At 43.1% G+C, this 24,339-nt stretch overlaps 2 protein-coding genes across 2 annotated transcripts in view; one reads left to right on the forward strand and one right to left on the reverse strand.

Annotated features, from left to right (window-relative positions):
- The window catches only part of EIF3H (eukaryotic translation initiation factor 3 subunit H), a 107,716-nt gene that overhangs the window by 66,660 nt on the left and 16,717 nt on the right, over positions 1-24,339 (forward strand). The gene's annotated exons all lie outside the window — the stretch shown is intronic.
- LOC142448474 (E3 ubiquitin-protein ligase SIAH1-like) lies at positions 1,835-10,774 on the reverse strand. Its single transcript, XM_075550492.1, has 3 exons — positions 10,688-10,774; positions 7,519-7,569; positions 1,835-2,575 (listed from the first exon to the last, which is right to left on the reverse strand). Exons 1-3 carry the CDS (start codon positions 10,772-10,774, stop codon positions 1,835-1,837), a joined length of 879 nt encoding a protein of 292 aa, XP_075406607.1.

A 24,339-nucleotide genomic window follows, 5' to 3' on the forward strand; every position in this document is an offset into this window, starting at 1 on the left:
ACCAAGTGTTTTCCCTGGAACGGTGTGGTGGGTTCAAAGTGCCAACCTGTCGGCCAGCAGGATTGCTTATCTCACTGCCGTCAAGTCCATTCCTACTTTAGAGTGACCTTCAAAGGCAGGGTAGAATGGTCCCTGTGAGTTTCCTAGCAGTTAGCAGCCCTATTCCCTATGCCACCAGGGCACCTCAGACTCGTCATAGAATTACACGAATCAAGCGCACAATTTAATGAGTAACTGCACCACCAGGGCTTCTTACCGGAGAAATCCCATGGAATAAGTGCATAGTTCAATAAATTACTGTGAAGCAAACATCCCGATTTCCATGGCGGTGGTTAAGAAATAGCCTACAGATAATGCCACAGACCCTCGTAAGTGTTCCTGTCCGGTTACAGCTGCCGCCTCTGCCCACTCCTCCACGGAACCAAGATTCTGATTCCTGCCCAACTTACTTAGTTTATAATTTTACCAACTGCTTTGTGTATTCATTGTGGATTTACTGTTTTTGAACGTTGTAAATGAAATAATTGTATTCTCCACTCAGCGCTAATTACGTTTGTGCGTCCATCTTATTTTGCTCATTTTTCACTGCTATATTGTGTATGGATGTTACATTTTCTTCAGTTCCTACTTTCACAAGTGGGCACTTAGGTTGCTTCTCCTTTTTTATGCTAATTTTTTAGATATTTAAAAACATTGGGTTTAGCATCCACTGCCTACAGGATGAAAGTTCTGTGAGCTTGGCCAGCCCATAACCCTTAGAGCTGACAAATCAGGCATCATGCTGAATCCAGAGTAAGTACCGAGCGTCTCCTAAAGAAGACGCTTCATTACTGTCTGTGTAAGTTCAAGAGATGACAAGTCTGAGTGGGGAAGCCCCTGGGCTTTTTTGGAACAATATTTTAATCTTTTATTGGACTTGGATTTTCAGTGTTTTGCTGAGGGAAGTTCCCTGTCAGTTTCAAAGAAGATTTCGTTTTCTCCTTGTTATCAAGTAAAGGCTGTCATCATCGTATGCAGCAAGACGTGTGCCTGCCTCCTTTATTATTTCCAAGATACTGTGAGGCGTGGTGAATTAACCTTGCCCCTTGACTTTAATATGGTGGGAAGACAGTTTTGACTATTGAGTCAATTCTATTTTTTATAGTTATTAAATTTTTCTGATGTCTTTAGGTCATTTTGATAGTATCCTCTTAGAATTATTAAAGTCAGTAATTATATTACTTTTATGAATATTCTAAAGATTTGTCCATTTTTCACATATTCAAAAAACACCTTTTAATTTATCTTGTTAATGGTAATGCTTTTTAGTTCTCCATTTTAAACACCAACAGTCAAATATCTTACATTTACTTCTGACTCTTTTGGTGGGTATAGTGTGCTCTTATTTTTCTGTTATATTAGTGTGTATGCTAACCTCTATCGCTTTACGGCAGTGGTTCTCAGGCGAGTCCTGATCTTCTATTCTTAGTCTTCTTGGGAGAATGTGCATGCATCAGAAAAATCTTTAAAAAAAGTTTTCCATTGGCACAATCCATCTACAATAAACACAGCTTGGAATTATTTTACAATGCTTGCTCTAGAATAAACTTTTTAAATCCAAAAAGTTTGGGAATATACGTATTGTTTTCCTGTGGTTTACTGTTGACTTATTTTAAGATATATTTGCATTACTACATACAATTGTTTCCTGTATTTAATAGCCTTCCTTTTATTTACCTTCATACATCCAGCTACAAAGACAGTTTCAGGCAGACAGGCTACTGGGTGCCTTAGTCTCTGTGAAACTGGAATGAATTGGTTTTACACATTTGCCAGAACGTGTTTGATTGCCATTTCAACACTTGGAAATAGTTACATTCATGCTTAAGTTACCATTTTCTGCAAACAGCTTGGCAACTGTGGTGTCAAAGACCAGGCAGTCACTATTCAAAATGGCTGTTGCAATTCCCTCATGGATAGATCGAGGAGTGGCTTCCCAGGCCAAACGCCGCCCCGGACTATTTAGCTCAAGTCGATAAGCAAAATTGTCAGCTTGCTCCGGGGTTCCTATCAGCTGTACAGTTGCAAAGAAGGGCTCGTTGCCCTCGTATCTCTCCAGCTTCTCCAATACGATCATGAACTGAAAGCCGAAACAGGACTGTATCATCACCCAGTCAATAGCCCCCGGAAGGTCGATGTCCAGAGCTAGGAACACGGTATCGGCTCCTTGCAGGGTGGTGATGGGCGTCTGATGGTGCATCAGATGGGGCACGACGGCATCCACGGAGCCTTGCCACTTGCAGGCGACGCCGGGGAACGGGCAGGAGTAAGGCCTGAACTCACAGAGCTCTTCGTGGCCCGCCTTTTCTGGGCGTGTCAGGGTTCTTTCACATCCAGAAGGGGCATATCTACAAGGGAGGAGCCCGAAAGCGGCTGCGTTCTCCATCGCCCAGTTGCGAATGGATCGCCGTGGGCCCCGAGTCCTTGGAGGCGGTTGTGTAGTGGGCGCAGGCGCCTCTGGGATGGTGGTCGCCGGGAAGGACCTGTGAGGGCAGCGCTGCTGGAGCCGTCCGAAGGCTCGCCTCTGCGGCTGCGGCTGCGGGAGCCGCGACCTCGGCCTCCCAACCGCTCAACCGCGCTCCGTCGCCATCGCCACCGCCACTGCCCAGCTCAGTCACCGCGGACACACTGGCCGCTCCATCCTCCGCGAGACGCCAGCCGCCCTCGCGCCATGGCTGTGCCCGTCCACGCCACCGCTCGAGGGCGTGCCCTGCCCCTCTGGGCAAGTTTAGTTTCCAGTGGCTTCTCTGCAACCGCGGGCCCTCGCTGACTCTTGATGTCCATCTTCTTCCCCGCACGTGTGTCCCCAGCCGGCTTTGCTTTCTCGGTGTAGAAATGGTTCAACACCTGGCTGCTAACTGAAAGGACCTGGAGATCTGCCCCTGTAAGATGACCCCCCCCCAAATAAATAAATAATACGTACATACGTACCCCCCTAGAAAAAAAACAGCTGGGGCAGCTCTACTCCACGCCAGAGGGTCAGCACACAGCACAGCTCTGTGTGACCACATTAGCCTACTTTTAAACAGGGCCATATTTTCAGGTTACCGAGGTTGACATTTCAGCCCATGTGTCAGATACGATTCAATCAATAACCCGTCAAGTATGTTGCTTCACTTTTCCCCAGTAGTATGAATTTCATATACATACATACATACATAAAATTAAGATAAATTATGGGTTAGATATAGTAATAACTCTTAATATTTTATTGCTTTCCATTTAAGCTACAGTCAGGGTATGTGTTACGAATTCTGAAGTTCTTGTCTACATGAGTGTTTTTAGGCGGCGGGGCGGTCAGACCGGATTCATAGTAGGTTAGTGCCTGGGATTTTGTAGGTTCCTAATGATTACTTTTGTACCTGACTTTCCATTTAAGTGCCTTTAAAAGGATCCATGGAATTTATAAGTAATTTATCTACTCTCAAGTGAGGGACTTAACTGGGGTCGGGGGTGGGGGGCTTTGGTTGGATTTGTGTATTTAATTCAACATATTGAGGTTATTTTTCTATAGCCTTGAAAATTATTTATGAAATGAAAGTGGCCATGGGAAAAATCAATTTGGAAATGATGTAGTTTTTAAACCCTGTAAAAGTGCCCCAGATAAACATATCTCTTACTATTTCTGAATATATCCTGACCTAAAAATAAAGCTGAGTAGACAATGTTTCATAAAATTTGGGTTTTCTTAATGGAAAATTAAAAAAAAAATTTTAAATCATTTTATTAGGGGCACATACAACTCTTACCACAATTCATACATATATCAATTATGTAAAGCATATTTGTACATTCATTGCCCTCATTATTTTCAAAACATTTGCTCTCCACGTAAGCCCCTGGCATCAGCTCCTCATTTTACCCCCTCCCTCGCCGCTCTCCTCTCCCTTCTCCCTCATGAGCCCTTGATAATTTATAAATTATTATTTTGTCATATCTTACACTGTCCAACATCTCCCTTCACCCACTTTTCTGTTTTCCGTCCCCCAGGGAGGAGGTTATATGTAGGTCCTTGTAATCGGTTCCCCCCTCTCCATCCCACCCTCCCTTTACCATCCTGGCATTGCCACCCTCACCACTGACCCTAAAGGGATCATCCGCCCTGGATTCCCTATGTTTCCAGTTAAAATTTACTTTTTTTTTTTTTTAAAAAAGCCTGATTCCAACTTTCTCCAGTTCCTGTATTTCTTTGTATTTTGGCAATGCAGTAATTAAGTTGTGGCAACTGTTACTTTGAAAACTTACGGGTTGCAAAATTGCTTCCTCAATTTGATGATACTCATTTGTGATTCGCTCTCTTGCTAGGAATTGGAGAATGGTGCTGGAAGGACATTTACACCTAGGCCTTTTTAAAAAATGTGTCGGCTTTATTGATTCTTAGTAATTGAAACTTCTTTATGTATTATTCTTTCATTACCATATACAACCTGAATTGCATACTGGAATTTTGGGGTGTTTTTCTCATGACACAGTTGCTAGTGAACAACCCCTTTACGTAGCTTGTAAAATTGTTTAGCACCTTTCAGTTTTCCTATCAACCTTCTCTTGAGTCTGTTCCCATTACTGAACTTTAAGCTACTGTTGTTGTCCCTGGACTGACTTGTTACAATGATTTCTTAAAAAGCTGTCTCTGCCCAAGTCTTTTTCCTCTTTATCCACCCTTCACTGCACTACCAAGCACTGTCGGAAGGCAAATCCGACAGCATCCTTCTGCTGTTCTAAGCCAGAGCCTGCCCAGAGCCTGTGACCTTTGCGTTATGGCTTTGGTTTGCCTTCTTTTTGTCCCTCTCCAGTGCCTATTATGTAGTATGCGCTTGTTTATAGAAAGCTCCGAAGAATTCTGTATTCTGTACTCCTTCACATTTGTTACAGTGGTTTCTTCAGGCCAGAGACGGCTCTCGGGTTTTTCTGCTTGGCATTCACTTGGTCATCCTGCAGAATCAGCACAACTACCATCTCCTCTGTAGGGCAGTTAATACCCTTCCCCAGAATCCTCTTTGCATTGCCTCTAGACACTGTACAGCGTTGAACGGTTCTCTTGGTGTTATGGATTGAGTTCTGACTCTCCAAAATGTGCATATTTGACTTGGCAGTTGTGCAACGATGTCGTTTGACAACTGTATAATGAGACTCCACAGTGTGATCTGATGTGGTCAGCCTAAGGCGATATGTGACAGGATATGATGTGAGGTATGTAGCCTGCATCACCTTTTAAAAATTTAAATAAAAGAGATTAAACAGAGAGAAAACCAGTTATTCCCACTGAGAAAGACAATTTGGGTGCAGAATCTGCCCTTTGGTTCAGAGATTTACACGTGTGCTGGGTACCTAGAACCAGGGAACACAGAGTACGCCTCTCCTTAGAATTCTTCTGACCTTCCTTCTTAACTGAGAGTAAATGTCTGCTCCTTAAGTCTTCCACGTGTGATATATCTATCACAGCAGAACCAGGTAACTAAGATGCAAGCTATTGCTTGTGTGATTTTTTTATGTTGTAGGTAATAATGGTTTTAATTCAGAATATGGAATTCGACAGGTGAAGCTTAATTTAACTCAATAATTAGACAAAGCTTCACAAATATTATTTACGTCTGCCCTCTCATTAAGACTTTTGTGAGTTTTTTTAGTACAGGCACAAAGAGGCAAAGCTGGCAGGTCAAGCGTTCTCTGTGGAGTTCCCGTGTTTGCTGGTCCTCGTTTTCTACTGTCAGTTGAGTTTGTGGTATTAAAACGCTGGGTGACACCCTGTGTCTCACTCGTGCGCACTAATGGAAGGAGCTGATAACGTGAGGCGGTGGAAACATTTTCTTTCTAAACACTTTTCAGTTTGCAGTTGATTTCTATTACTCCAGGGGGCTGATCCTTCACAGCTGTTAGAAACCCTAAGCGGGTTTTCTCTCCTGCTGGGCAGATCTTAACTTGTTTGGGAGCCTTTCATGGCGCAACGGGGGCTTTTAAAAATGTCAAAAATGCAATTCAGCCTGTACTGCAGTTAGTGCAGTTTTGTTTGTGTTGTTTATGAACATTAAAAAGTGAGTGGTGGAGAAAAGCGGGGGCCCTTGGCCTGCTTATGGCAGTGGCCTTTTTGTGTTTCAATAATGCAATTGCTTCTGGTCCTCTAGACTGGCTCAGTTTTCCTGTCGCATTTCTTCAACCCCAAGTTTTCGTTCTTAGTGACAAGTTGAAAGGTAAAAGATTGATAATTCACAGGCAAGAAATAGCCTACATCCTGTCTTGATTAATGCTCAGGTTAATACACCAGGGAGAGGGATGTAATCAGCAATCACCTGGTAGAAGTAGGCTATTGACTAGCTAGCTGACTGCTTTGCTGTGGAGTGTGTACTTAGAGAAACATCTCACCCTTAGTTGTTGGCACCTTGCTGAGCAAGAGTAAGAGGGAAAATCACGGTGTCTGAAGATCCTGTTGCTCCGTCCCTTTTTGTTCTCCGTTGTGCTTTGGCTGCTTATCATGAAGATTGTGGCTGTCATAACGGAATACTAACCTTAACGGCAGATGTGAGCCCAGAGCATGTTACACGCCTCACCAGATGTTCTCGCCCTGTCTGTAGGGCAGCCTTCTGCTTAGTTTCATCAAATACTGTAAGAGTCCTGAATCTGAGGTTTGTTGTAAATATACTGAGGTTGTTTACAGATAAAGAGAGGGAACAAGCCCTGCCTTTCAAAACTTTTATCAAATAAGTTACGCGCCAGCTCTATTTTATAAATATCTTGCTGGTCGATAGCGTCTGGGTGACTGCAGGAGAAGGTTGGGCTGACTTGAAGTCCCTCTCCTGAAATAAATTCTCAAGTAGCATTCTTTCTTGACCGTGCCGCAAATATTTATGATCGACATATCCCATCCGAAAAAAATTTGAAGCAGATGAGTTTCTTGTTAATTTGACAATTTAAGGCACTTTCTAATTGAACAAATTGCGAATGTTCGTAATCATAACATCTGCAGGATGTTGATTTATAAACACTGTAAAACGCTGTGTTTTCGTGCTATGCATACTCCCTGTAGAGGATGCTTACAGTTCAAAAGAATTATTTTTCTTATCTATTTCCTTCAATCTTTGAATTTTTAGCACCAGTCATAATTCTGAGTCTAGAAAAGATTTCAGGATATTCCAAATTTCAGTGTTTTTCTTTCCCCTCAATAATGGCCTAGCAGTGTTATGTAAGTAACAAAGGAGTGGTGCTTTGTAAAAATAGCTGTAAAGGCTATGGGGAAATACATCATCTTATGTCAACGAGGTAATAGGGATAGAACAGTTACTCGGCAATTTTATTTAAAAAATCAAAATTACTGCCATTGAGTCAACCCTGACTGATAGTGACCCTATGGGACAAGGTAGAATTGGCCCCTGGGGTTGCTGAGGCTGAGATTCTTTGCTCTAGTCTAAAGGGCCGCCTTTGCTCCGACAGTGAGTGCCTGGTGGGTTTGAACTGGTGACTTTGTGGTTAGCCGCCCACACTCACCACACTCTCCACCTCCAGCACTCCATTGTGGTACTTCTTAATGTGTGTTACCTAAAGAGAGAGAGAAGCGTCATTATGGAAATTCTTTTTTTTTTAAAGTGATTCTACATCTTCATGCTTTAATTAAAAAAATTTTTAGGAAAAATTCTGGAAGAATAGATTTTTTTACTGGCTGTGTTTCAGAAGAGTCTTTCTTTGTCTTTTCTACTTTCCATTACATAATTTGATAAGGGGGGGTGGTGGGAGGATGTCCACCAACTACCCTCGTGTCCGCAAACCTTTCCATCTGATGAGCACTTGATCCTCTCCGCCCAGTTTCATCTTGGATCTTTCCAGTGGTGTAAGCACAATAGCTCCTCTTTGCAATTAAACACAGAACAAAGACAGGCTCCACTTATTCATAGTAAATGGGGACACACCGATTTGTAATTCTTTTTTTCCCACAGAATAGGACTTACAAGGGGCAGCTCTTACTTTCTCCTTTCAAAGCTCTGCAGTCGTGGCATCGTGTTACAAGTTAGTCAGGGGCTGTGCTTTGAACCCACCAGCTGCTGCTCCTCGGGAGAAAGAGGAGCCTTTCTACTCTGGTAAGCTGCAGTCTCAGTGACCACAGGAGCAGTGTGACCCTGCCCATGTAGGGTGGCTTTGAGCTGGAATCAAGACTACAGCAGTGAGTTTTTGAGTAGTAGACAATTCTTATCCTTTTCCTCATCATCGGTAAAGTGGGTAAAAACACCACAGAGCAGTGGTGCTCAGCCTTCCTGATGCTGTGACCCTTTAATCCAGTTCCTCATGTTGTGGTGTCCCCCAGCCATACATGATTTTCATTGCTACTTCATAGCTGTAATTGTGGGTTGCAACCCACAGGTTAAGAACCACTGTCATAGAGGATTGAACATATAAATTAATGCATGCAAAGTATCGGCCGCATACCAAACCAACAAAACCCGTTTATTCATTCTCATGCCTCAAATATGGACAATATAATAGATGAAATTAAAAAGAATATAACATCTGTAGCCTGCCAGGTAAAAACGAAGAAGCTTCAAAAGGTTCATGGAAAAATCCCATTATCTTTAATTTCGTTTTCCCACTAACTGTTGACCGCCTTTCACAGAACTCTCAAGTGTTAACGTGGCCCTAGCATTTACAGAACGCACTGCCACGACTGCTCAACTTGAGTCTTTCCTTATACGGCCCTCCACCCCCACCCTCGCCAACTATTGACATCCACCATTTTCCACCTGTTTCTATTTTAAAGATGTGTAGTTTTAATTTTAAAATTTCATTTGGGTTTACCTTATCTACCTCTATACACACTCCTACCACCACCCAGCTGAGAAAGCCAAACACAGATGCAGCTCAGAATTTTAACGCACACCCAGGCCCGAAGAGCAGGGTGCTAAAGTCGGCCCGCAGGGCATTGCCGCAGGAAAAGGCCGCCTGGGTTCCCTGCGTGTGGGCTGTGGCTCGGTTTGCTCTTATTCCTGATAGGAGAGCAGATGCCGATTGCATTTTTTGGTTTATGATGCCATCTGTAAAATGTTATTGTTTAGTAGGTGATAGGTGCTCTGAGATATTTTGACCTTTAACATTCATGGAAGTTTAATTGATTTTCTCTGGACAGGCACTTAATGTACTATTCATAATTCAATGTCAGATGATTATCATCTAAGCTGAGGTCTCTATAAAAAAGGTTCATGGGTCATAACCATAGAAAGCCATGTAATTTATTTTATTTTATGTATTCTCTTGATTAGTTTGATGAATAGAAATAGCAGGCCATTTAAAGGTAAGAATTTAACCCCCAAGAAATCAAACATGTCTTGCTCTGTTGGCTTTGTAGACTAGGAGGATCATCCTTAATAAAACACTATTTTAATTTTGAAGAGAATCTAAACTTACCAGGCACAGTCCAGACATGACCAGTCATTCCTATTATTTACCAACTCCCAGTAGTTTAGCCCCAGAATATGCATCTCCCACCCTCTTGGAATGTGATTTAGGCCTGGAAACTGTTTGGTGAGGGCATTTGATCCAGGCTGCCCCTGGAAGCAGGACTGTCTTAAAAGAAGCCTTTCATCTGGCTTTGAGAATCGTTGGCGGCAGGGTCTATGTATAACATGGCTGCATCTCTCAGAGTGAAATGGGAGTGAGGGCTTTGCTGGGAGAGACGTGATGGCAGGGAAACCAAATAAAATAATCTCTAATCGCCTCAATTTAATATCATGAAATGAGACACTGTTCACGTAAATTATGCCTTTGACCTCGCTGTTTTGACCTAATTGCCCAGCTTCCTTTCCCCAGCGAGCCTCTTGAGGAAGCAGGCTTCTCGTCTTTCCGTTTCCTTCTTACTCCAACGGCACTCAACGGGTTTTAATTGGGTTTTGCTGGGAGCTTAGTGTGGCTTAATTCCTTCTGTGTAACGGACAGTGCTGAAGCAGATGGACCCTACTTTTATGTTCTTTGATCTGAACGGAGCCTTTGACACAGTGCGTTTCTGTGCTCTGGACCCTTTGCTGTAGTTCCATAGGAACATCTGGTTTACCTCTCGAAAGGCTTCTGTTACTGAACTCCTCAAATTCGTCCACTTCTCTTTGCTTTTTTCTCCCTATCTTATCTGTATCTTTAAACTTAACTCTCATTTTTGTGACCATGTGAATTTTGTTATGAATTAGAGAACAGAATGCACTCTATTTGAACTTGCAGCCATTGCTGGGGTTTTTTCCTTTTTAAGGGTGGGTTTTGAGTTGTACAATTAATTGAGTTGCTGTTTCAAAGTATTCGGTAAAGAGGGGAAATTATCCATATTATATCATCTTTAACTCAGTGACGGTTATTACTTTCATGCATGTTCTGTGCCTTATTTTAAAAATCTACTTTACAGTTGAGAGCGTTTTGGATCTTTTGCACCTTGTTTTAGCCACGGTTGCATGTGTGCTACTGTTGTATGGAGTCAGCCTTACCAGCTACCCCGCCCGCACTTGTTTGCTTTGCTTTGGGCTTCTGCATTTGCTTGTTTGGGGAATTGTATCAAGAGGTGGGCGTTTTGAGAAAGCACGGTTGCTGTGATGGAACTCCACTTTCAGGATTCCTCTAGATGTGCGAGAGGACGTCAAAACATTTGTGGAAAAGTTCCATTATCTTTCCATTTCAGTTCTCCACAAACTTCTTGAGTCCTTTCATGTGTCTGCTCTGAAAAGCCTTGCATGTTCTTGTCCTCCGTCATGTTTTGGCAGTAGTGGATCTCATACATTATTCCGGTCCTCATTACCTAGTGTTTCTGTAACAGAAATATCCCCCATGACTGTATTTAGAAGGGCAGAGTTCAGGTCCAGGTGCTAGGGCAGGCTCCTGCGCTCTCTGTCTGCTCTCTGGAAGGTCCTGTTCTCTTGCTTCCTGGTTTCTTGGCGGTCTCTATGTTGCCTGGCTGCACTCTTCCCTTATCTCTGCTGCTTTCACAGGTTTTTTATTTCTCAAAGAGATTGACACCCTCTACCAAGCCCATTTCATCAACACGACAAAGACACCCCTTTCCCAAATAAGGTTATAACCACAGACATCTAGTGAGTTAGGAGTAACAATACTTATTTTTGGAGCTGCATATGATGCACGCAAATCATCACAAATGTTAGGTGCCGCCGAATCCATACCGGCTTCAATAATGACCCTTTGCTGCACAGCAGACCAAAATGCAGTCTGAGCCTGCGCCCTCCTCATAGTGTGGGAGCCCATTGTTGCAGCTACTGGGTCGCTCTGTCTTTCTCTGATGGTGAAGCAGTCTCATCTCCATGGCTGTTTCACATATCGAACATGTGAGATTGTTTATGGTCTGCTCCATGGCTTTTCTACATTCGTAACACTTGCTACGTTCTTCAAGGTTAGTAGCCCTGGTGGTGCCGTGGTTCCCCTTTGTCTGCTGTCTGGAAGGACAGCAGTTAGAAACCGCCAGCTGGGCCACTAGACAAAGACGAGGCTTTCTACTCTCATAGAGAGTTCGTCACAGAACCCTACAGAAGCAGTTCTCCTCTCTCCTTTAGGGTCACCCTGGGTCAGAACTGACACACTGACAGTAAGTTTTACAGTTTATGCAAGAGCACTCACAAACCAACTCCACCATATTTTAATTCCACTTTCCATGAACTTGTTTAAGCCCCTTCTGATGTATGTGATACGGGTAGCTAAGCTTATTTTTGCTGGTTGGATTTTGGCATTTTGGACATTGTTACAGTGTATCCCTGACCCTCACACACGTAAGCATACAAAATCAGCAAGCAACAGTGCGACGGTGACTGGCTGGTGACCAGTGCTGCGGAGGCTGCGCCCGTGTCAGAGTGCTTGGCAGCGCCTGGAGGCTCTGGTTTCACATCAGGAGGAAGATAGGGAGTGCATACTGAGGTGTAGTGGGGAGAGGTCTGGGGTACGGCTGAATGTCCAACATGCCTTGTCCTCTCACTCCCAGCAAAGAGCTCTGACCCAAAATGTCAGCATGGTCTCTCCAAGAAACCCTGACCTAAGGAGACTGAGGGGAATGACCAACTGCGAGTGTGATGATTTATACTAGGAATTGAAAAAGAAAAGCGTGAATTGGCATTACAGCGACACCTGTCTGAAGTTTACATTTTAATTTTAGCTGTGTGATCCATTTGCCCCTCCCCCCCAGCTCCCAGGTGTTTTAGCTATTTATGAAACCTTGTAAAGCAAAGTGGCATAGTGCCATCAAAACATTTAATGTGATATTAAAATCAACTGCAATGATGTGTGCATGAATCATTTGTTTTTTTTGTGCATGAAAACGAAAACTTTCTAAAGAATTATTTCCAGGAATAATGAAGGTCATTTAGAAAAATGGACAAGATCCCCACTCCCAAATTATTCCAAATATTCCAAGTCAGCATCACACTATTGCAGAGAATCTCCTAAAACTAGCTTCCAAGTTAAAACGACAAATACTATGTTTGGCGAGAAAGCAGTATATCCCTTTATGAGCTGATACAGCAAAATGTGTCAGTCACATCGGCTGTGCAGAGCATGGGCCAGTACATATGTTGCTTTTGGATATTCCCCGAATGAGTAGGCATGCAAAGAAATGTTCGTTCTTCGCGATGGGTTCTTGCTGGGTAAATTTTGTGTCTGACTCAAGAGAAATATTTTGTTAAACAATTATTTTTTGAGCTACGATGGAGAACTGGAAAAAGTCTGTTGGAATCAGTACTGATGAGAGTAGGGGGCTTAGGGAAAAGGGGCAGGGTGAAAACAGTGTGCTGGACTCCGTACTGACAGAGTAGGGGGCTTAGGGAAAAGGGGGCAGGGTGGGCATTGCCACTCCAGTGCCCACCAACGTACTGCTTTATAAAGACCAGCTGTGTAGGGTCTCAGATTCTCTCTCTTCTTGCACTTGAATTCTGACATTGGGATGCCTCCATCTTTGTGGCATCTTACAATTAAAATTGGTTTTCTTTCCCGCTTTCTTGTACTCATTTGGAGTTTTAGATTTAGTAGAGTAATGTATAATGCATTCTAGTATTAATCAATGTAGAAGAGTGAAAATAATAAAATGAAATGTGTGGTGTGACCTTGACTCTGCCTTTCCATATGGCCTGTGCAGAGGGAGGGACTTTCATGAATCTTCAAAGGGGAAGAACTGGTTTTTTTTAAAAAAAACTTTTTGATTATGACATTGTTAATGCCGATACAAACAACTCGGATTTTCATAAATGAATTCCTGAAATAGCTTTTTTTCTTTTCTTTATACATGTGGCCTCTAGAGTGTCACAGTTTTACTACAGAGTGAAAATGCTACGTCTTTTAGATACTGGAATCATAGTATCAAATCCACCTTACAAAGCCTTGATCATTTAATTTCCTGCAGCGGGAAATGGATGTGATTCTGAGCACGCTGAGACTGTACCCACTATGTGCGGCAGCGTATGGCCATCTATAGGCTCTTGGGACGTATGTAAAAGCCGCATTTAAATACTACAGTGAGATCTGACTAGCTTTCAGAGCTGAATGAGATCAGGATTGGAACCGAGTCTCCTGAAGTGCAGTCGTGATTTTAGGTTCGGTATATTCCTTAGGTTGAGACGGCAGTGAACACACGCCATGCTTTTTCAAATTTCTGTTTCAAACAGATAGTAGGGATTATCAACAGCTGCTTTTCCTTGATGAAGTCCGAGTGCGGCGTTTCTAATTTAGTAAAAAGAGCGAGAAACCCAAGCTCTCCTAGCTGCACAGCCACATGTGAGCCAGACCGCCCATCTCCAAGCTCTGTAAGCTTCCCGTTTTGAGACACTCCAGTTGTTTTAGAACTATGAAAATGTAAATGATTAAAATTTTTTTTTCTTTTTTTTAAATTTTAACAATTTATTGGGGCTCATACAATTCTTTTCACAGTTCATACATATACATGCATCAATTGTATAAAGCACATCTGTACAGTCTTTGCCCTAATCATTTTTTTCTCTTTTCTTCTTTTACATTTTATTAGGGACTCATACAACTCTTACCACAATCCATACATATACATACATCAATTGTATAAAGCACATCCATACATTCCCTGCCCCAATCTTATAAAGCACATCCATACATTCCCTGCCCCAATCAAAAATTTAATAACATTTTTGGAGGTGGGAATTGGTGGTTTCATGCTCCTAAAGTGGACTGCAGGCGATGGAAGTGTGGAACCCTGTGCTGGTTAGTGCCGACTTGTCTGAATATTGGGAAGAAGCCTGGTGACACTGCAGATCATCTCCGTCTAGTTAGCCGGATGCCGACTTCCTGTGGGCTGCAGGGAGGAAGGCCCCTTGCTCTTTAGTCTGGAGCAGTGATTCTCCACCTTCCCAAAGCCACGGCCCTTTAAGATACAGGCCCTCATGCTGTGGGGACCCCTAATCATAACATTATTTTCATTGCTACTTCATTACTGTAATTTTGCTAGTTAAGAATCGTAATGTAAATAAATATATGATAATCCAGATATATTTTCATTGTTACAAATTGAACATAATGAAAGAATAGTGATAAATCACAAAAATATGCCATTATATATTGTGAAATATTTATTTCTTTTAAAAAAACATTTTATTAGGGGCTCATACAACTCTTAGCACAATCCATACATATACATACATCAATTGTATAAAGCACATCTGTACATTCTTTGCCCTAATCATTTTCTTTTTTTACATTTTATTAGGGGCTCATACAAGAAATATTTATTTCTAATTACAAATAAATGAACTTTTGTCTTGATGTATGGTGTAGCATGGGTAGCAATCTTCTTCCTGGGTACTGGTATGTGGGCGGATCTGCATGTGGGCAGACCTGACTGGAGCCAGACAGAGGAGCGGTGTCTCGGTCCCTAAGATCATTGGAAATATGTGTTCTCCGATGGTTCTAGGTGACCCCGGTGAAAGGGTCACTTGACCCACAGGTTGCAAAGCACTATGCTAGAACCCTTGTCACTTTATAAGCCGAATGCTACTTCACATTCTTTGGACCACTGACTGCTGTGTCTTCCTCTCATTTGGGGTTCGTAAGGTTTCTAAACTTACTGACCTTTTTCCTTCTCATTTCTCTCTGGAATAGTAGCACCTACAGCCACATTCAGTACATATAATTGAGTCTAACTTCAAAACATAGCGTCTCCCTCCCTCTCTCCCCCACCTCTTCCCGTTAGTCTGAGTAGACTACAGAAACAAATTCATAGACACTCATGTGTATGGGAAAGAGACTTCTATACAAGAGCAGTTGATTGTTGAGAAAACATCCCAGGCCAGTCCAGATCAAGTCCATATGTCCGATATTCGCCCATACATCCAATAGCAATCTCTGAAGTCCTCTTCTGACTTAAAACAAAACACATGCAATGACACCGAATGCAGAGAGAGCCCAGCCTCCACATGGCTCCTCCACATGGCACGGGGCCTCCCAGTGTAGCGCCATGTGTCTTGTCACTAGCGCGTCTCTGGGAGTGAGCAGAGAGAGAAAAGTGTCTTCTGCCTCCTGGGAGGAAATCCAAGAGTTCTCAGAATCCCCAGGAGAAGGCCATGCCCACACAGAGGCCTCATTGGCTGTGACCTGATTGACAGACTAGACTCCATCCCTTCACTATTAATCTGCTCAAGCCCCAAATTGACACCAGATTATGTAACTAACAACCCCCCCCAAAGCCACAAACAAACACCCCCACAACAACTTCTGATATATTGTTCATGAAGGGTTCTTACCTAGTTCTCTTTAATTCTTAAAAATGAGTTTTTTCAAGCTCACAAGAGTAATTATTGCCATCATCCTGTGTCAAGCATTAAGCTAAATCGTGTGTTCATTAGTAATAAACAAAAAAGTTGATGATATTTAAAGCTCTCTTTCTTATGGTCAGGTGGAGGCCTTTTATTGTATTAATGGAAGGGCCAGAATTGCGGTTTAGCTCTCCTGCTCTCCGGCGTGCAACCACTCATTTTCATAGTAGTATTCTGTAGGCTGAGTCCCAAGATTGCTTTCCTGGGTGTAACTGGCAAAGAATAGTTTACCTTAAAGACCACGATGATGTTTTCTTCAGGGAACAGGCAGCATTGAGGACAAATGGCTTAACTGGTCTGGGATGTTTTCTCAACAGTCAACTGCTCTTGCATAGAAACCTCTTTCTGCTACACATGAGTTCTGCTATCTTTCAGTACAACAAGATAGATTTAGGTGATGGTGTCATTTCCTAAGGAAAGAGCTTTTGGGAAAAGTCACCTTGTGGTTCTCTTCCCCGCCCCCCATAGGAGTTCTGGTCACTGTTCAAACCTGCTGGCCACCCCCTTGAGAAAAGATGAGGCGTTCTCTCCTTAAAGAGCAACCCACAGGGGTGGGTTCTACCCTGTCCCACGAGGGTCACTATGAGTCAGAATGGACTGGACGGCTTTTTACTGGCCCCAGGTGGTGGGCCCTCACCACCTACAGAGAGAGGCCTTTTCCATCCCCATCACCTTGTGTTGACCAGTCCCTACAAGAAGCCCTTAGCATATTATAACTCCCAAAATAAATTCATGTATGAAGGGATGAATGCATGAGCTTTTCCACCCCAAATAGAAGGAAGGCACTTCGGTAGGCCATTTGTGATGCCTGTGTCTAAGTGAATCTTTGATGTTTCTTCCACAAAGAAACCATACAGTTTTATCCCGTGGGGGTAAAAGGTGGGCGAAAGTGGTTTATGTGATTTGAGAACACTTGGAAATGTACATGCTCTGGTACAGCCTTGCCCCTTTTCAGGCATTGTTTTTTAGGCCTTTGGCCCATTTTCAAAAGACACACACACACTCATTCTGTTTGCTCATTACTGTGGATCCTGCACTGGAGGGACATTTTGAGGGGCGAGGGGAACAGTGTCCAGAGAGAGAAAACACAGCTCTCCTGTCCCCAGGTCGTATTTAGGCTTACCATTGGAGTTGTGCATTTTATTTCTATCGGTGTAGTCCGTAGAGGTTAATTCCATTTTAGACATCTGGCAGGATCCTGCCTGCCAATTGCGGAAGACAATTATTTGGTCTGCTTTGTTTCGTAGCCTTCTAACATCCTTCTTTTGTAATTTTCATGCCGTTCAGTGATAGCACCCATCGTATTCTCCCCACCCCACTTGCACCCACAACTTCACCTTCCTCTCTGATCCAGTGGCCCTCCATAAAAGGACATTTTCGTGAGCTCAGGACTGACAACTTCTCAGACAAGTCTCAGGAATGGTTTCTTACGGTTTCTATGTAAAACCTCGAAAAGCCAACATTACCAATTTGCTTCAAGATGTTCTTTAAGTGTATGATTGTAGAGCCATGTGCCTCCAGAGTACATTTATTTGTAACACAGCTGAGTAAGATTTTTCTTCAGGGTATTTTAATAATTTGCCCCTTTTGCTAGAGACTTACTCTCCCTCCATAGAATCTATTGGGATCAGCATCCCCTAGCTTTAGAACAATCTTAACTCACCATATATACTTGTGTATGTCATTTTTCAACACATGTTTAATGCAGTTCCTGTGGTAAAGTTAGGTCCTTCGGCTGATACTCGGGTTGGTTTATACTTGAGTATATGGTAGTAGCTCAGCCCAACTCCCCTGCTGGAGCGCCATGTATGTGCCTTCTCTTGTCCACCCTGGGAAGCATTAATCTGGATCACTAATCTGTAGCTCCCTCCAGCTCTCTCAGATGCACTTCTTGTTTTTGGTGTAGGACAGGAGTTTCCATGTTGCTCTGGTGTGTTTCCTGGTGAAAGTTGGGGCTTTCTCTTGACCTTGGTCTGTCTTTGCTCTTCCTGATGGTGATCTTTGTGACCTTGGTACAGATCTGTACTCCTAGGGGGCTACTTGGAAACAGAATTAATATGAGAAAACATCAAGTTTCCTTGAAAGCTCATGCAAGATATTGTCCCCTTAAAGGAGATTGCAGCAGGTATGTAATCGTTAAAACAAGCCACAGGTTTCCCACCATCAGATTTTTCATGACATGGCACATGGCTTTCTGCTTCATCGTGGTGTGATAGTAATGAAAGCCGTCAGCCAGATTCTTCTCTGTGGGAGAGGCTCATGGGTTTGAACTGTGGACCTTTTGGTTAGCAGCCGGTGCTTAACCACCTTGCCACTGGCACTTCTGGTAACGTTTGCAACCAAGGAAACCCTGTGGGCAGTTCTGCTTTGCTGTACAGGTTGAGTAGGATTCAACTCTGAGACACAACAGCCTGTTCTGTAACTTGTCGCTCTCCAGCTCTTGCCCGTGTTCCCGTCTTTAAGTTGTTGTTAGGCTACTCCTAAATGTTTGCCTCCTTCTCAGGCCTTATTCTATCAGATCATCTTTTAAGGCTTGTTTTTTTAACCAAATTCTCCCAAATGGAGTGGTCACCCTGTTCTGAATGGTGAGTTACAAAGATTTTGCCGCATCCGATTGTGTTGGTGGGCATTGTTTCTGGGCAGCTTTGACCCACTCCTCTTACTGAGTTGGTACCTCGCTCACTCTTTCTCTCCCCACCCACCCTCTGTCCTTAGTGGCTTTAACATCACCTGTTGGGGAAGGAGCAGGGAGCTTATTTACTTTCTTTTGAAGAGTTATAAATGGAACCAGGAGGCAGAAAGTTAGGGTGCAATGCAATTATGTTGTTATATATACAGTAATAATAGAGCACCCAAGATTACCTTTTCTTGAAATCTAATTTCTGCAGCTTGTCTCTTTCTTTATTGAATCTGTTCTTTATTTTACTGAATATAATTAGCTTATGGTTTTAGTATCGAAGTATTTTTTCCTTTTGTAATCCTTCCTGATGGTAGGTTGTTTTTGATCATTTTCGTATTTGCCCATATACATTCTGCTTCAGGAAATGGATGTTCCAAAGTCATGGCTTTGCTTCTTGTGGTCACATGTGCAGTCTCCCATTCCCGTCCCCTTTCTCCTGACTGCTCCCCAATAGGAGGAGGAACACCGCCCCCCTTTCCTGTCAATAAAATTTACGCCACACTCAGGCAACCAAGTTAATCAAACACAATTTTCCAAAAACGATTCCTTTTACACAGGTAAGTACCTTGTTTTCTAGTCTCACCATTCATTTCTGAACCATCGTCCTGTGTTCTTCGCACAGGGAGCTGTGTAAGTGATTTTATTTAACCCTCATTCCGTGAAGTAGCTACTGCCATCCCACCTCTCCTTTTTGGTTTAAACCTCAAAGGAGAGGCATCTGCTGAGGTAAATTTGCTGGGATCGTACAGGTGGGGAGCAGTAGAGATGGCATTCCTTCCAATCTGGTTGATACCTTCTGATTCGAGGTAACCCAGTATCTGATCCTCTTTCTGGTTCCCACCATTTGTGAGCACCAGTGCCCATGGGAATGTAGACACCGGGGAAAGCACAGGCAAGTTGGTGAGCAATAGAAACATTGTATTATGATGTATGGGCAGGGTCATTTAATGTCATACGCACTGGGCAATTAAAAATAAATGATAAGTAAAAATGATTTCCCATTTCTCACACCCTGGAGAACTGTTGTGACTACCATTTTAACTTTCTCCTTTTCAGGGGGAGGAGGCAAAGTCAGTTATTTGTGACATATTAGTATATATACCTTTTCTAGGAGGCCTGATGGTGTATTGGCTACATGTTGGCCTGCTAACTGCAAGGACAGCAGTTTAAAACCACCAGCCAGACTCCTCTCCATGGGAGAAAGGCTAGGCTTTCGACTCCTGTACAGAGTGACAGTCTCAGAAACTCGCAGGGCAGTTCTGCCACGTGCTACAGGGCCACAATGAGTTGGCGCCCACTTAATGGCACTGAGTTTATTTTTTGGTTGGTTATAGATGTGCTTAGAGCACTTCCCCATGAAGTGCTCCTTCAGCAGAGCCACCTGGGTTGGACGTGAGGCTCTGGGATCACCATATCGTGGTTGCAAGCTGAAGAACTGCATCTGCTACCACGATGGTTCCTGCTATTGCAGCGTCCCTTACCTCTGGATGAGCTTGCCTCTTAGAAGGTGATGTCATACAGCTTTCCCCCAGATCTTAAATGCTTCCTTCCCTCCCAGCTACCATGATCCGAATTCTACCTTGCAAGTCTGGATAGAGCAGAGGTTGTACACTGGTGCAGATAGGAGCTGGAGGCACAGGGAATTAGGGTGGATGATACCTTCAAGACCAGGGGTGTGAGGGGCGATACTGGGAGGGTAGAGGGTGAGTGGGTTGGAAAGGGGGAACTGATTACAAGGATCTACATGTGACCTCCTCCCTGGGGGACGGGCAACAGAAAAGGGGGTGAAGGGAGACGCCGGATAGCGTAAGATATGACAAAATAATAATTTATAAATTATCAAGGGCTCATGAGGGAGGGGGGAATGGGGAAGGAGGGGAGAAAAAAGAGGACCTGATGCAAAGGGCTTAAGTGGAGATCAAATGCTTTGAAAATGATGAGGGCAAAGAGTGTACAGATGTGCTTTATACAACTGATGTATGCATATGTATGGATTGTGATAAGAGTTGCATGAGCCCCTAATAAAATGTTTAAAAAAAAGGGTGATTTCACTGTAGCTTTGTCCACTTTCCAGCACAGGTAGCGCTCAGTACTTTCAGAATGAAAAAGTCAAGTGATTTTAGGGGCTACGTATCACCACACTTCTGTGTGAACACCCAAAACAGTACCTTCAAAGGCGGTCATTTGTTTTCTTGGGAACACTTCACACTCATGGCTGAAGCTTTCCGTCATGTTTTCTAAACAGCAGAGTGAGTGAAGGAGCTGGTCTGTTTAAATACTGAGTTGAGTGACTATCTTCTGTCCACTTTCTCTTTTCAAGTCTCACTATGTAGCTACTATGCCGGTGCCAACTTTTATAAATATTTGAAGAAAATGATCAGGACCCTATTGTCATTATTCCTTTAAAATATCATTTTTCAGCTGTTCTGTGATGCAGTCATGTCCCATTAGCCAGCTTGGTGTAGTTCTTTCCTGGATGAAATGAAATAAAATTTCGTAGGTCGGCCTTGTCTAATGATACATTTTTAAATAACGTGCACAAAGAAGGGCTACTCGTTCAGCCCTTCTCTGCTTGTTTTGCATGAAAAGTCCAGATTTATGGGAAAAGTAAATCAAGAGTGATAATTTGGTTGCAGAATTGGCTTCTCAAAGAAGTATATAATTGTTGTCCTTTGAAGTCTCACAGGGAAATGTCATTGGAAGCTTCAGTTACCAGGGAAGGTGTTACCTGCTTTGAGAGCTGGCATTTTCCCCCTCTTTTTAGATAATGTGTTTCTCTTTTTCCTCTAATTGCTAGTGTGCTCAAAACCAAATACTTTCTGATTAATTGGGACCTTCTCTAGTGCATTAGCGACAATTTGGTGTTTCTAAAACATTCCATTCTTTTCAAAAATATTGTCAGCGCCTAACTGTTGCCAGGCCTGAGTCGAGAACCTTATAAATAGCTTTAAATATGACAGAGGCGTGACTGTTCTTATGAAAGAGCGAATGGTACACATCACACATAGCACGAACACTATCTATTTTTCTAAATACAGGCGTTCTCATTTGGTGAGATGCCGGCTCTTGGTTGCAGCCAAGGCCAGGCCAGGGAGTTCCTCCTGGTGAAGGATTTCACCTGTGACCCCACAATGGTACGTTCCTTTCGTTTACATGACTGCAGTTGACCCAGTTAGTGACGGCTACCTCTCGTCCACCAGGTGCCTGGGCTTCCATGATGCTCTAGATCCTCATGGCTCTGTTTTATGATTCAGTTAAAAGTTAACAGCGAGAATCTGCTGCTGGGTGCACATGCTAGTTTCTTTACATGCTGTAAAGAATCTCATGTATTTCACAGAAGACTTGTTGAGGCACATTTCAACCCCTTTAAAGCCCTATTTTCCAATAGTTTTCAAAGCTCTTAGTTTTGAAAGACAAACTATAGTCTACACCCCTCCCAAGTCTTATCCCCAGCATGACAGTCAAAACAAATTACATGTCAGAATCCATAGGCTCCTTAAAGAAGAAATTAAATCACCTAGGACAAATGAACTATTTAAATACAGAAATATATATTCTGTGAGATTATGAAAGCAGCATTTTTTACATCTATTTAAATGGAACAGATTAGTTTCTAGGTGGAATAAAATTTATATTGGAGACTCTATTGAGAAAAATTGAACTGCTACCAAATTCTTAAGTAGTCACAAGGGTAATGTCAATAACAGATGCATTAATTGAAAGGGGAGAAGGATGACTACGTGATGGAGACAGGGTGAGGAGAATATGGAAATTGTAAGAAATCTGTAGGCCCCATAATTTTCTCTCCACCCAAAGTCGACTCTTACAGAATTCTTTTTTCAAATGCACATTCTGTTTGCTTAAATCTACATCTGCTCCAAGCTTCGAACATTGCCTGAAACGTATGTGCCACTTGGCAGAAAGTCTGATCAGAGCGAATTGCAGACTAAAGTTTGTCTTGTTAAATGATGGGGCAAATCTTGCACAGTTGATAGCGTGCGGCTGGGAAAGAGGCTTGTAATTATTTTCTTAAAAGACCTGCTTTGGGCACCGTCATGCTAGGACAGATAGGAGATTTGAGGTGCTCCATGGCATGGCTGTGTCTGTTGAAATCACTGGTTTGCTTCAGGAAAGTGGTGGGATTTTGTTTGTTGGCTTTTGAAGCCGTTTCCAGCTCCTGATTGAGTTTAGCTTGTTTCTGTGTTGTACAGGGTGGATTCCTTCTAGCTCTGGTCTCTGCTCCTTTACTTCCAGTGTGTGTTCGGGTCGTCTGTGATCTGAGCCAGTATGTAGCTGCAAAGTGGTCTTGGCATACATTTCAGATGGTAATATGGAATGCAGGGTTTTCAAGTTAGGAATTCAAATTAGCATCAGTTTGGACTTTTAGAAATCGTTGAAGGCATTCTTGCCACCTAAAATCTTATTAGCAGTGCTGAGTTATTCAGTAATTTAGTCATCAGTTGTACATGTGCTGTGGGGTCAGGAAGCCTAGGAATGTGTTGTATCTTTCTGCAGCTTCTGAGGGCTGTGCTTTTTATTGACTCAGAAAGCCTGCACCCCATACTTGGCTGCTGGGGACCTGAGTCTTCTCCACGTGCCAGGTTGCCCTGGGTATTGGAGTCAGGGTCTGGAGTTGGATTAGTGCAGCCCCTTTTCTAGCTATGGTCAGTGGCTTTTCTAAAAGGTTAATTCATTCATCCCGATAAACGCAAGATTGTAAGGAACAAACCACTTGCAGACACTGAGTAAGTGCTCAACACAGGCTAGGTCTCCCCCCCCCCCTTTGTGCCTCATTCCCCCTTTCCAAGTGCATTTATATGTATTTGAAAAAGTGGATTCATTTGGTTCTGTTTTTGAACCAGTCAGATAGCAGGTCCGTTAAATTGTTTTGAGTTTTTATAATTTAGGTTAGGCGACTTTACTCTTTTAAAGGTCCCCAAAAACCTAAGGTGGTGGCTTTCTTGAGTGAGCTTTGGAATGCTAACCGTAAGTTTGGGTGGATCACACCCACCAGCCACTCCACAGGAGAAAGATGAGGCTATCTGCTTATTCCCCGCCCCCAACCCCCCCCCCCCATGGGGGGATCAGAAGCACTTGATGGCAGCAGAGTTATAACCAGCAAACATCTAGGACCAGCCTCTCCCAACCCCGACCCCCAATCTACTTGACAGATCTTGTCTTTAAGGTGTGCTATATACTATAAGGCCCTGCTTTCAGCTCATCTTAGCCCAGCCAGATGTGTGCAATTCATGGTTTCTGTTTTTCAGTGAAAAGTTGTATTTCATGAGGATTCAATCAACATAAAGTTGATTTTGAAAACACGGGTGAGAAATGGAAGGGCAAAACAATTCTGGGTACTTCTACTGAACACCAAAACCGTGACCCTTCCCAGGGATCTTGGGTGACCTCACACCACATTTTGCCAGTATACCTCCAGATAGAGCAGGTTCAACTAATACAACATATTCTTTTCCGTGTTTTCATATTCGAAGATAAAACAAGAGAAAGGCCACAAGGCGGGGGGGGGGGGTTGGAAAGGAATAGTTGTCGGGCAGCCTGCCTCAGTTTTGTATGGCTACACCTGTAGGCGTTTTAACAGGGACTGTTGTGCAAAGGAGCTGCCTGGGAAACGTGAACGTGGCTGTACTGGTGCCAAACCTGGAGCAGTAAGTCAGTGCTGTCAGCCAGGCGCTCCTTTGCTTGGGAGAGGCTTAACCAATTAAGACGATTGTAGAGGTTGCCGGAATTTCCAAAACTCCAGCTCATTTTTATAATCCTTCCAGATTTCACAGCATTACCTCAGTTGCATCTAAGTGTGCAGCTTATGTATTAGTA

This window comes from Tenrec ecaudatus, chromosome 5 (assembly GCF_050624435.1).
Source record: "Tenrec ecaudatus isolate mTenEca1 chromosome 5, mTenEca1.hap1, whole genome shotgun sequence".
NCBI lineage: Eukaryota > Metazoa > Chordata > Mammalia > Afrosoricida > Tenrecidae > Tenrec > Tenrec ecaudatus.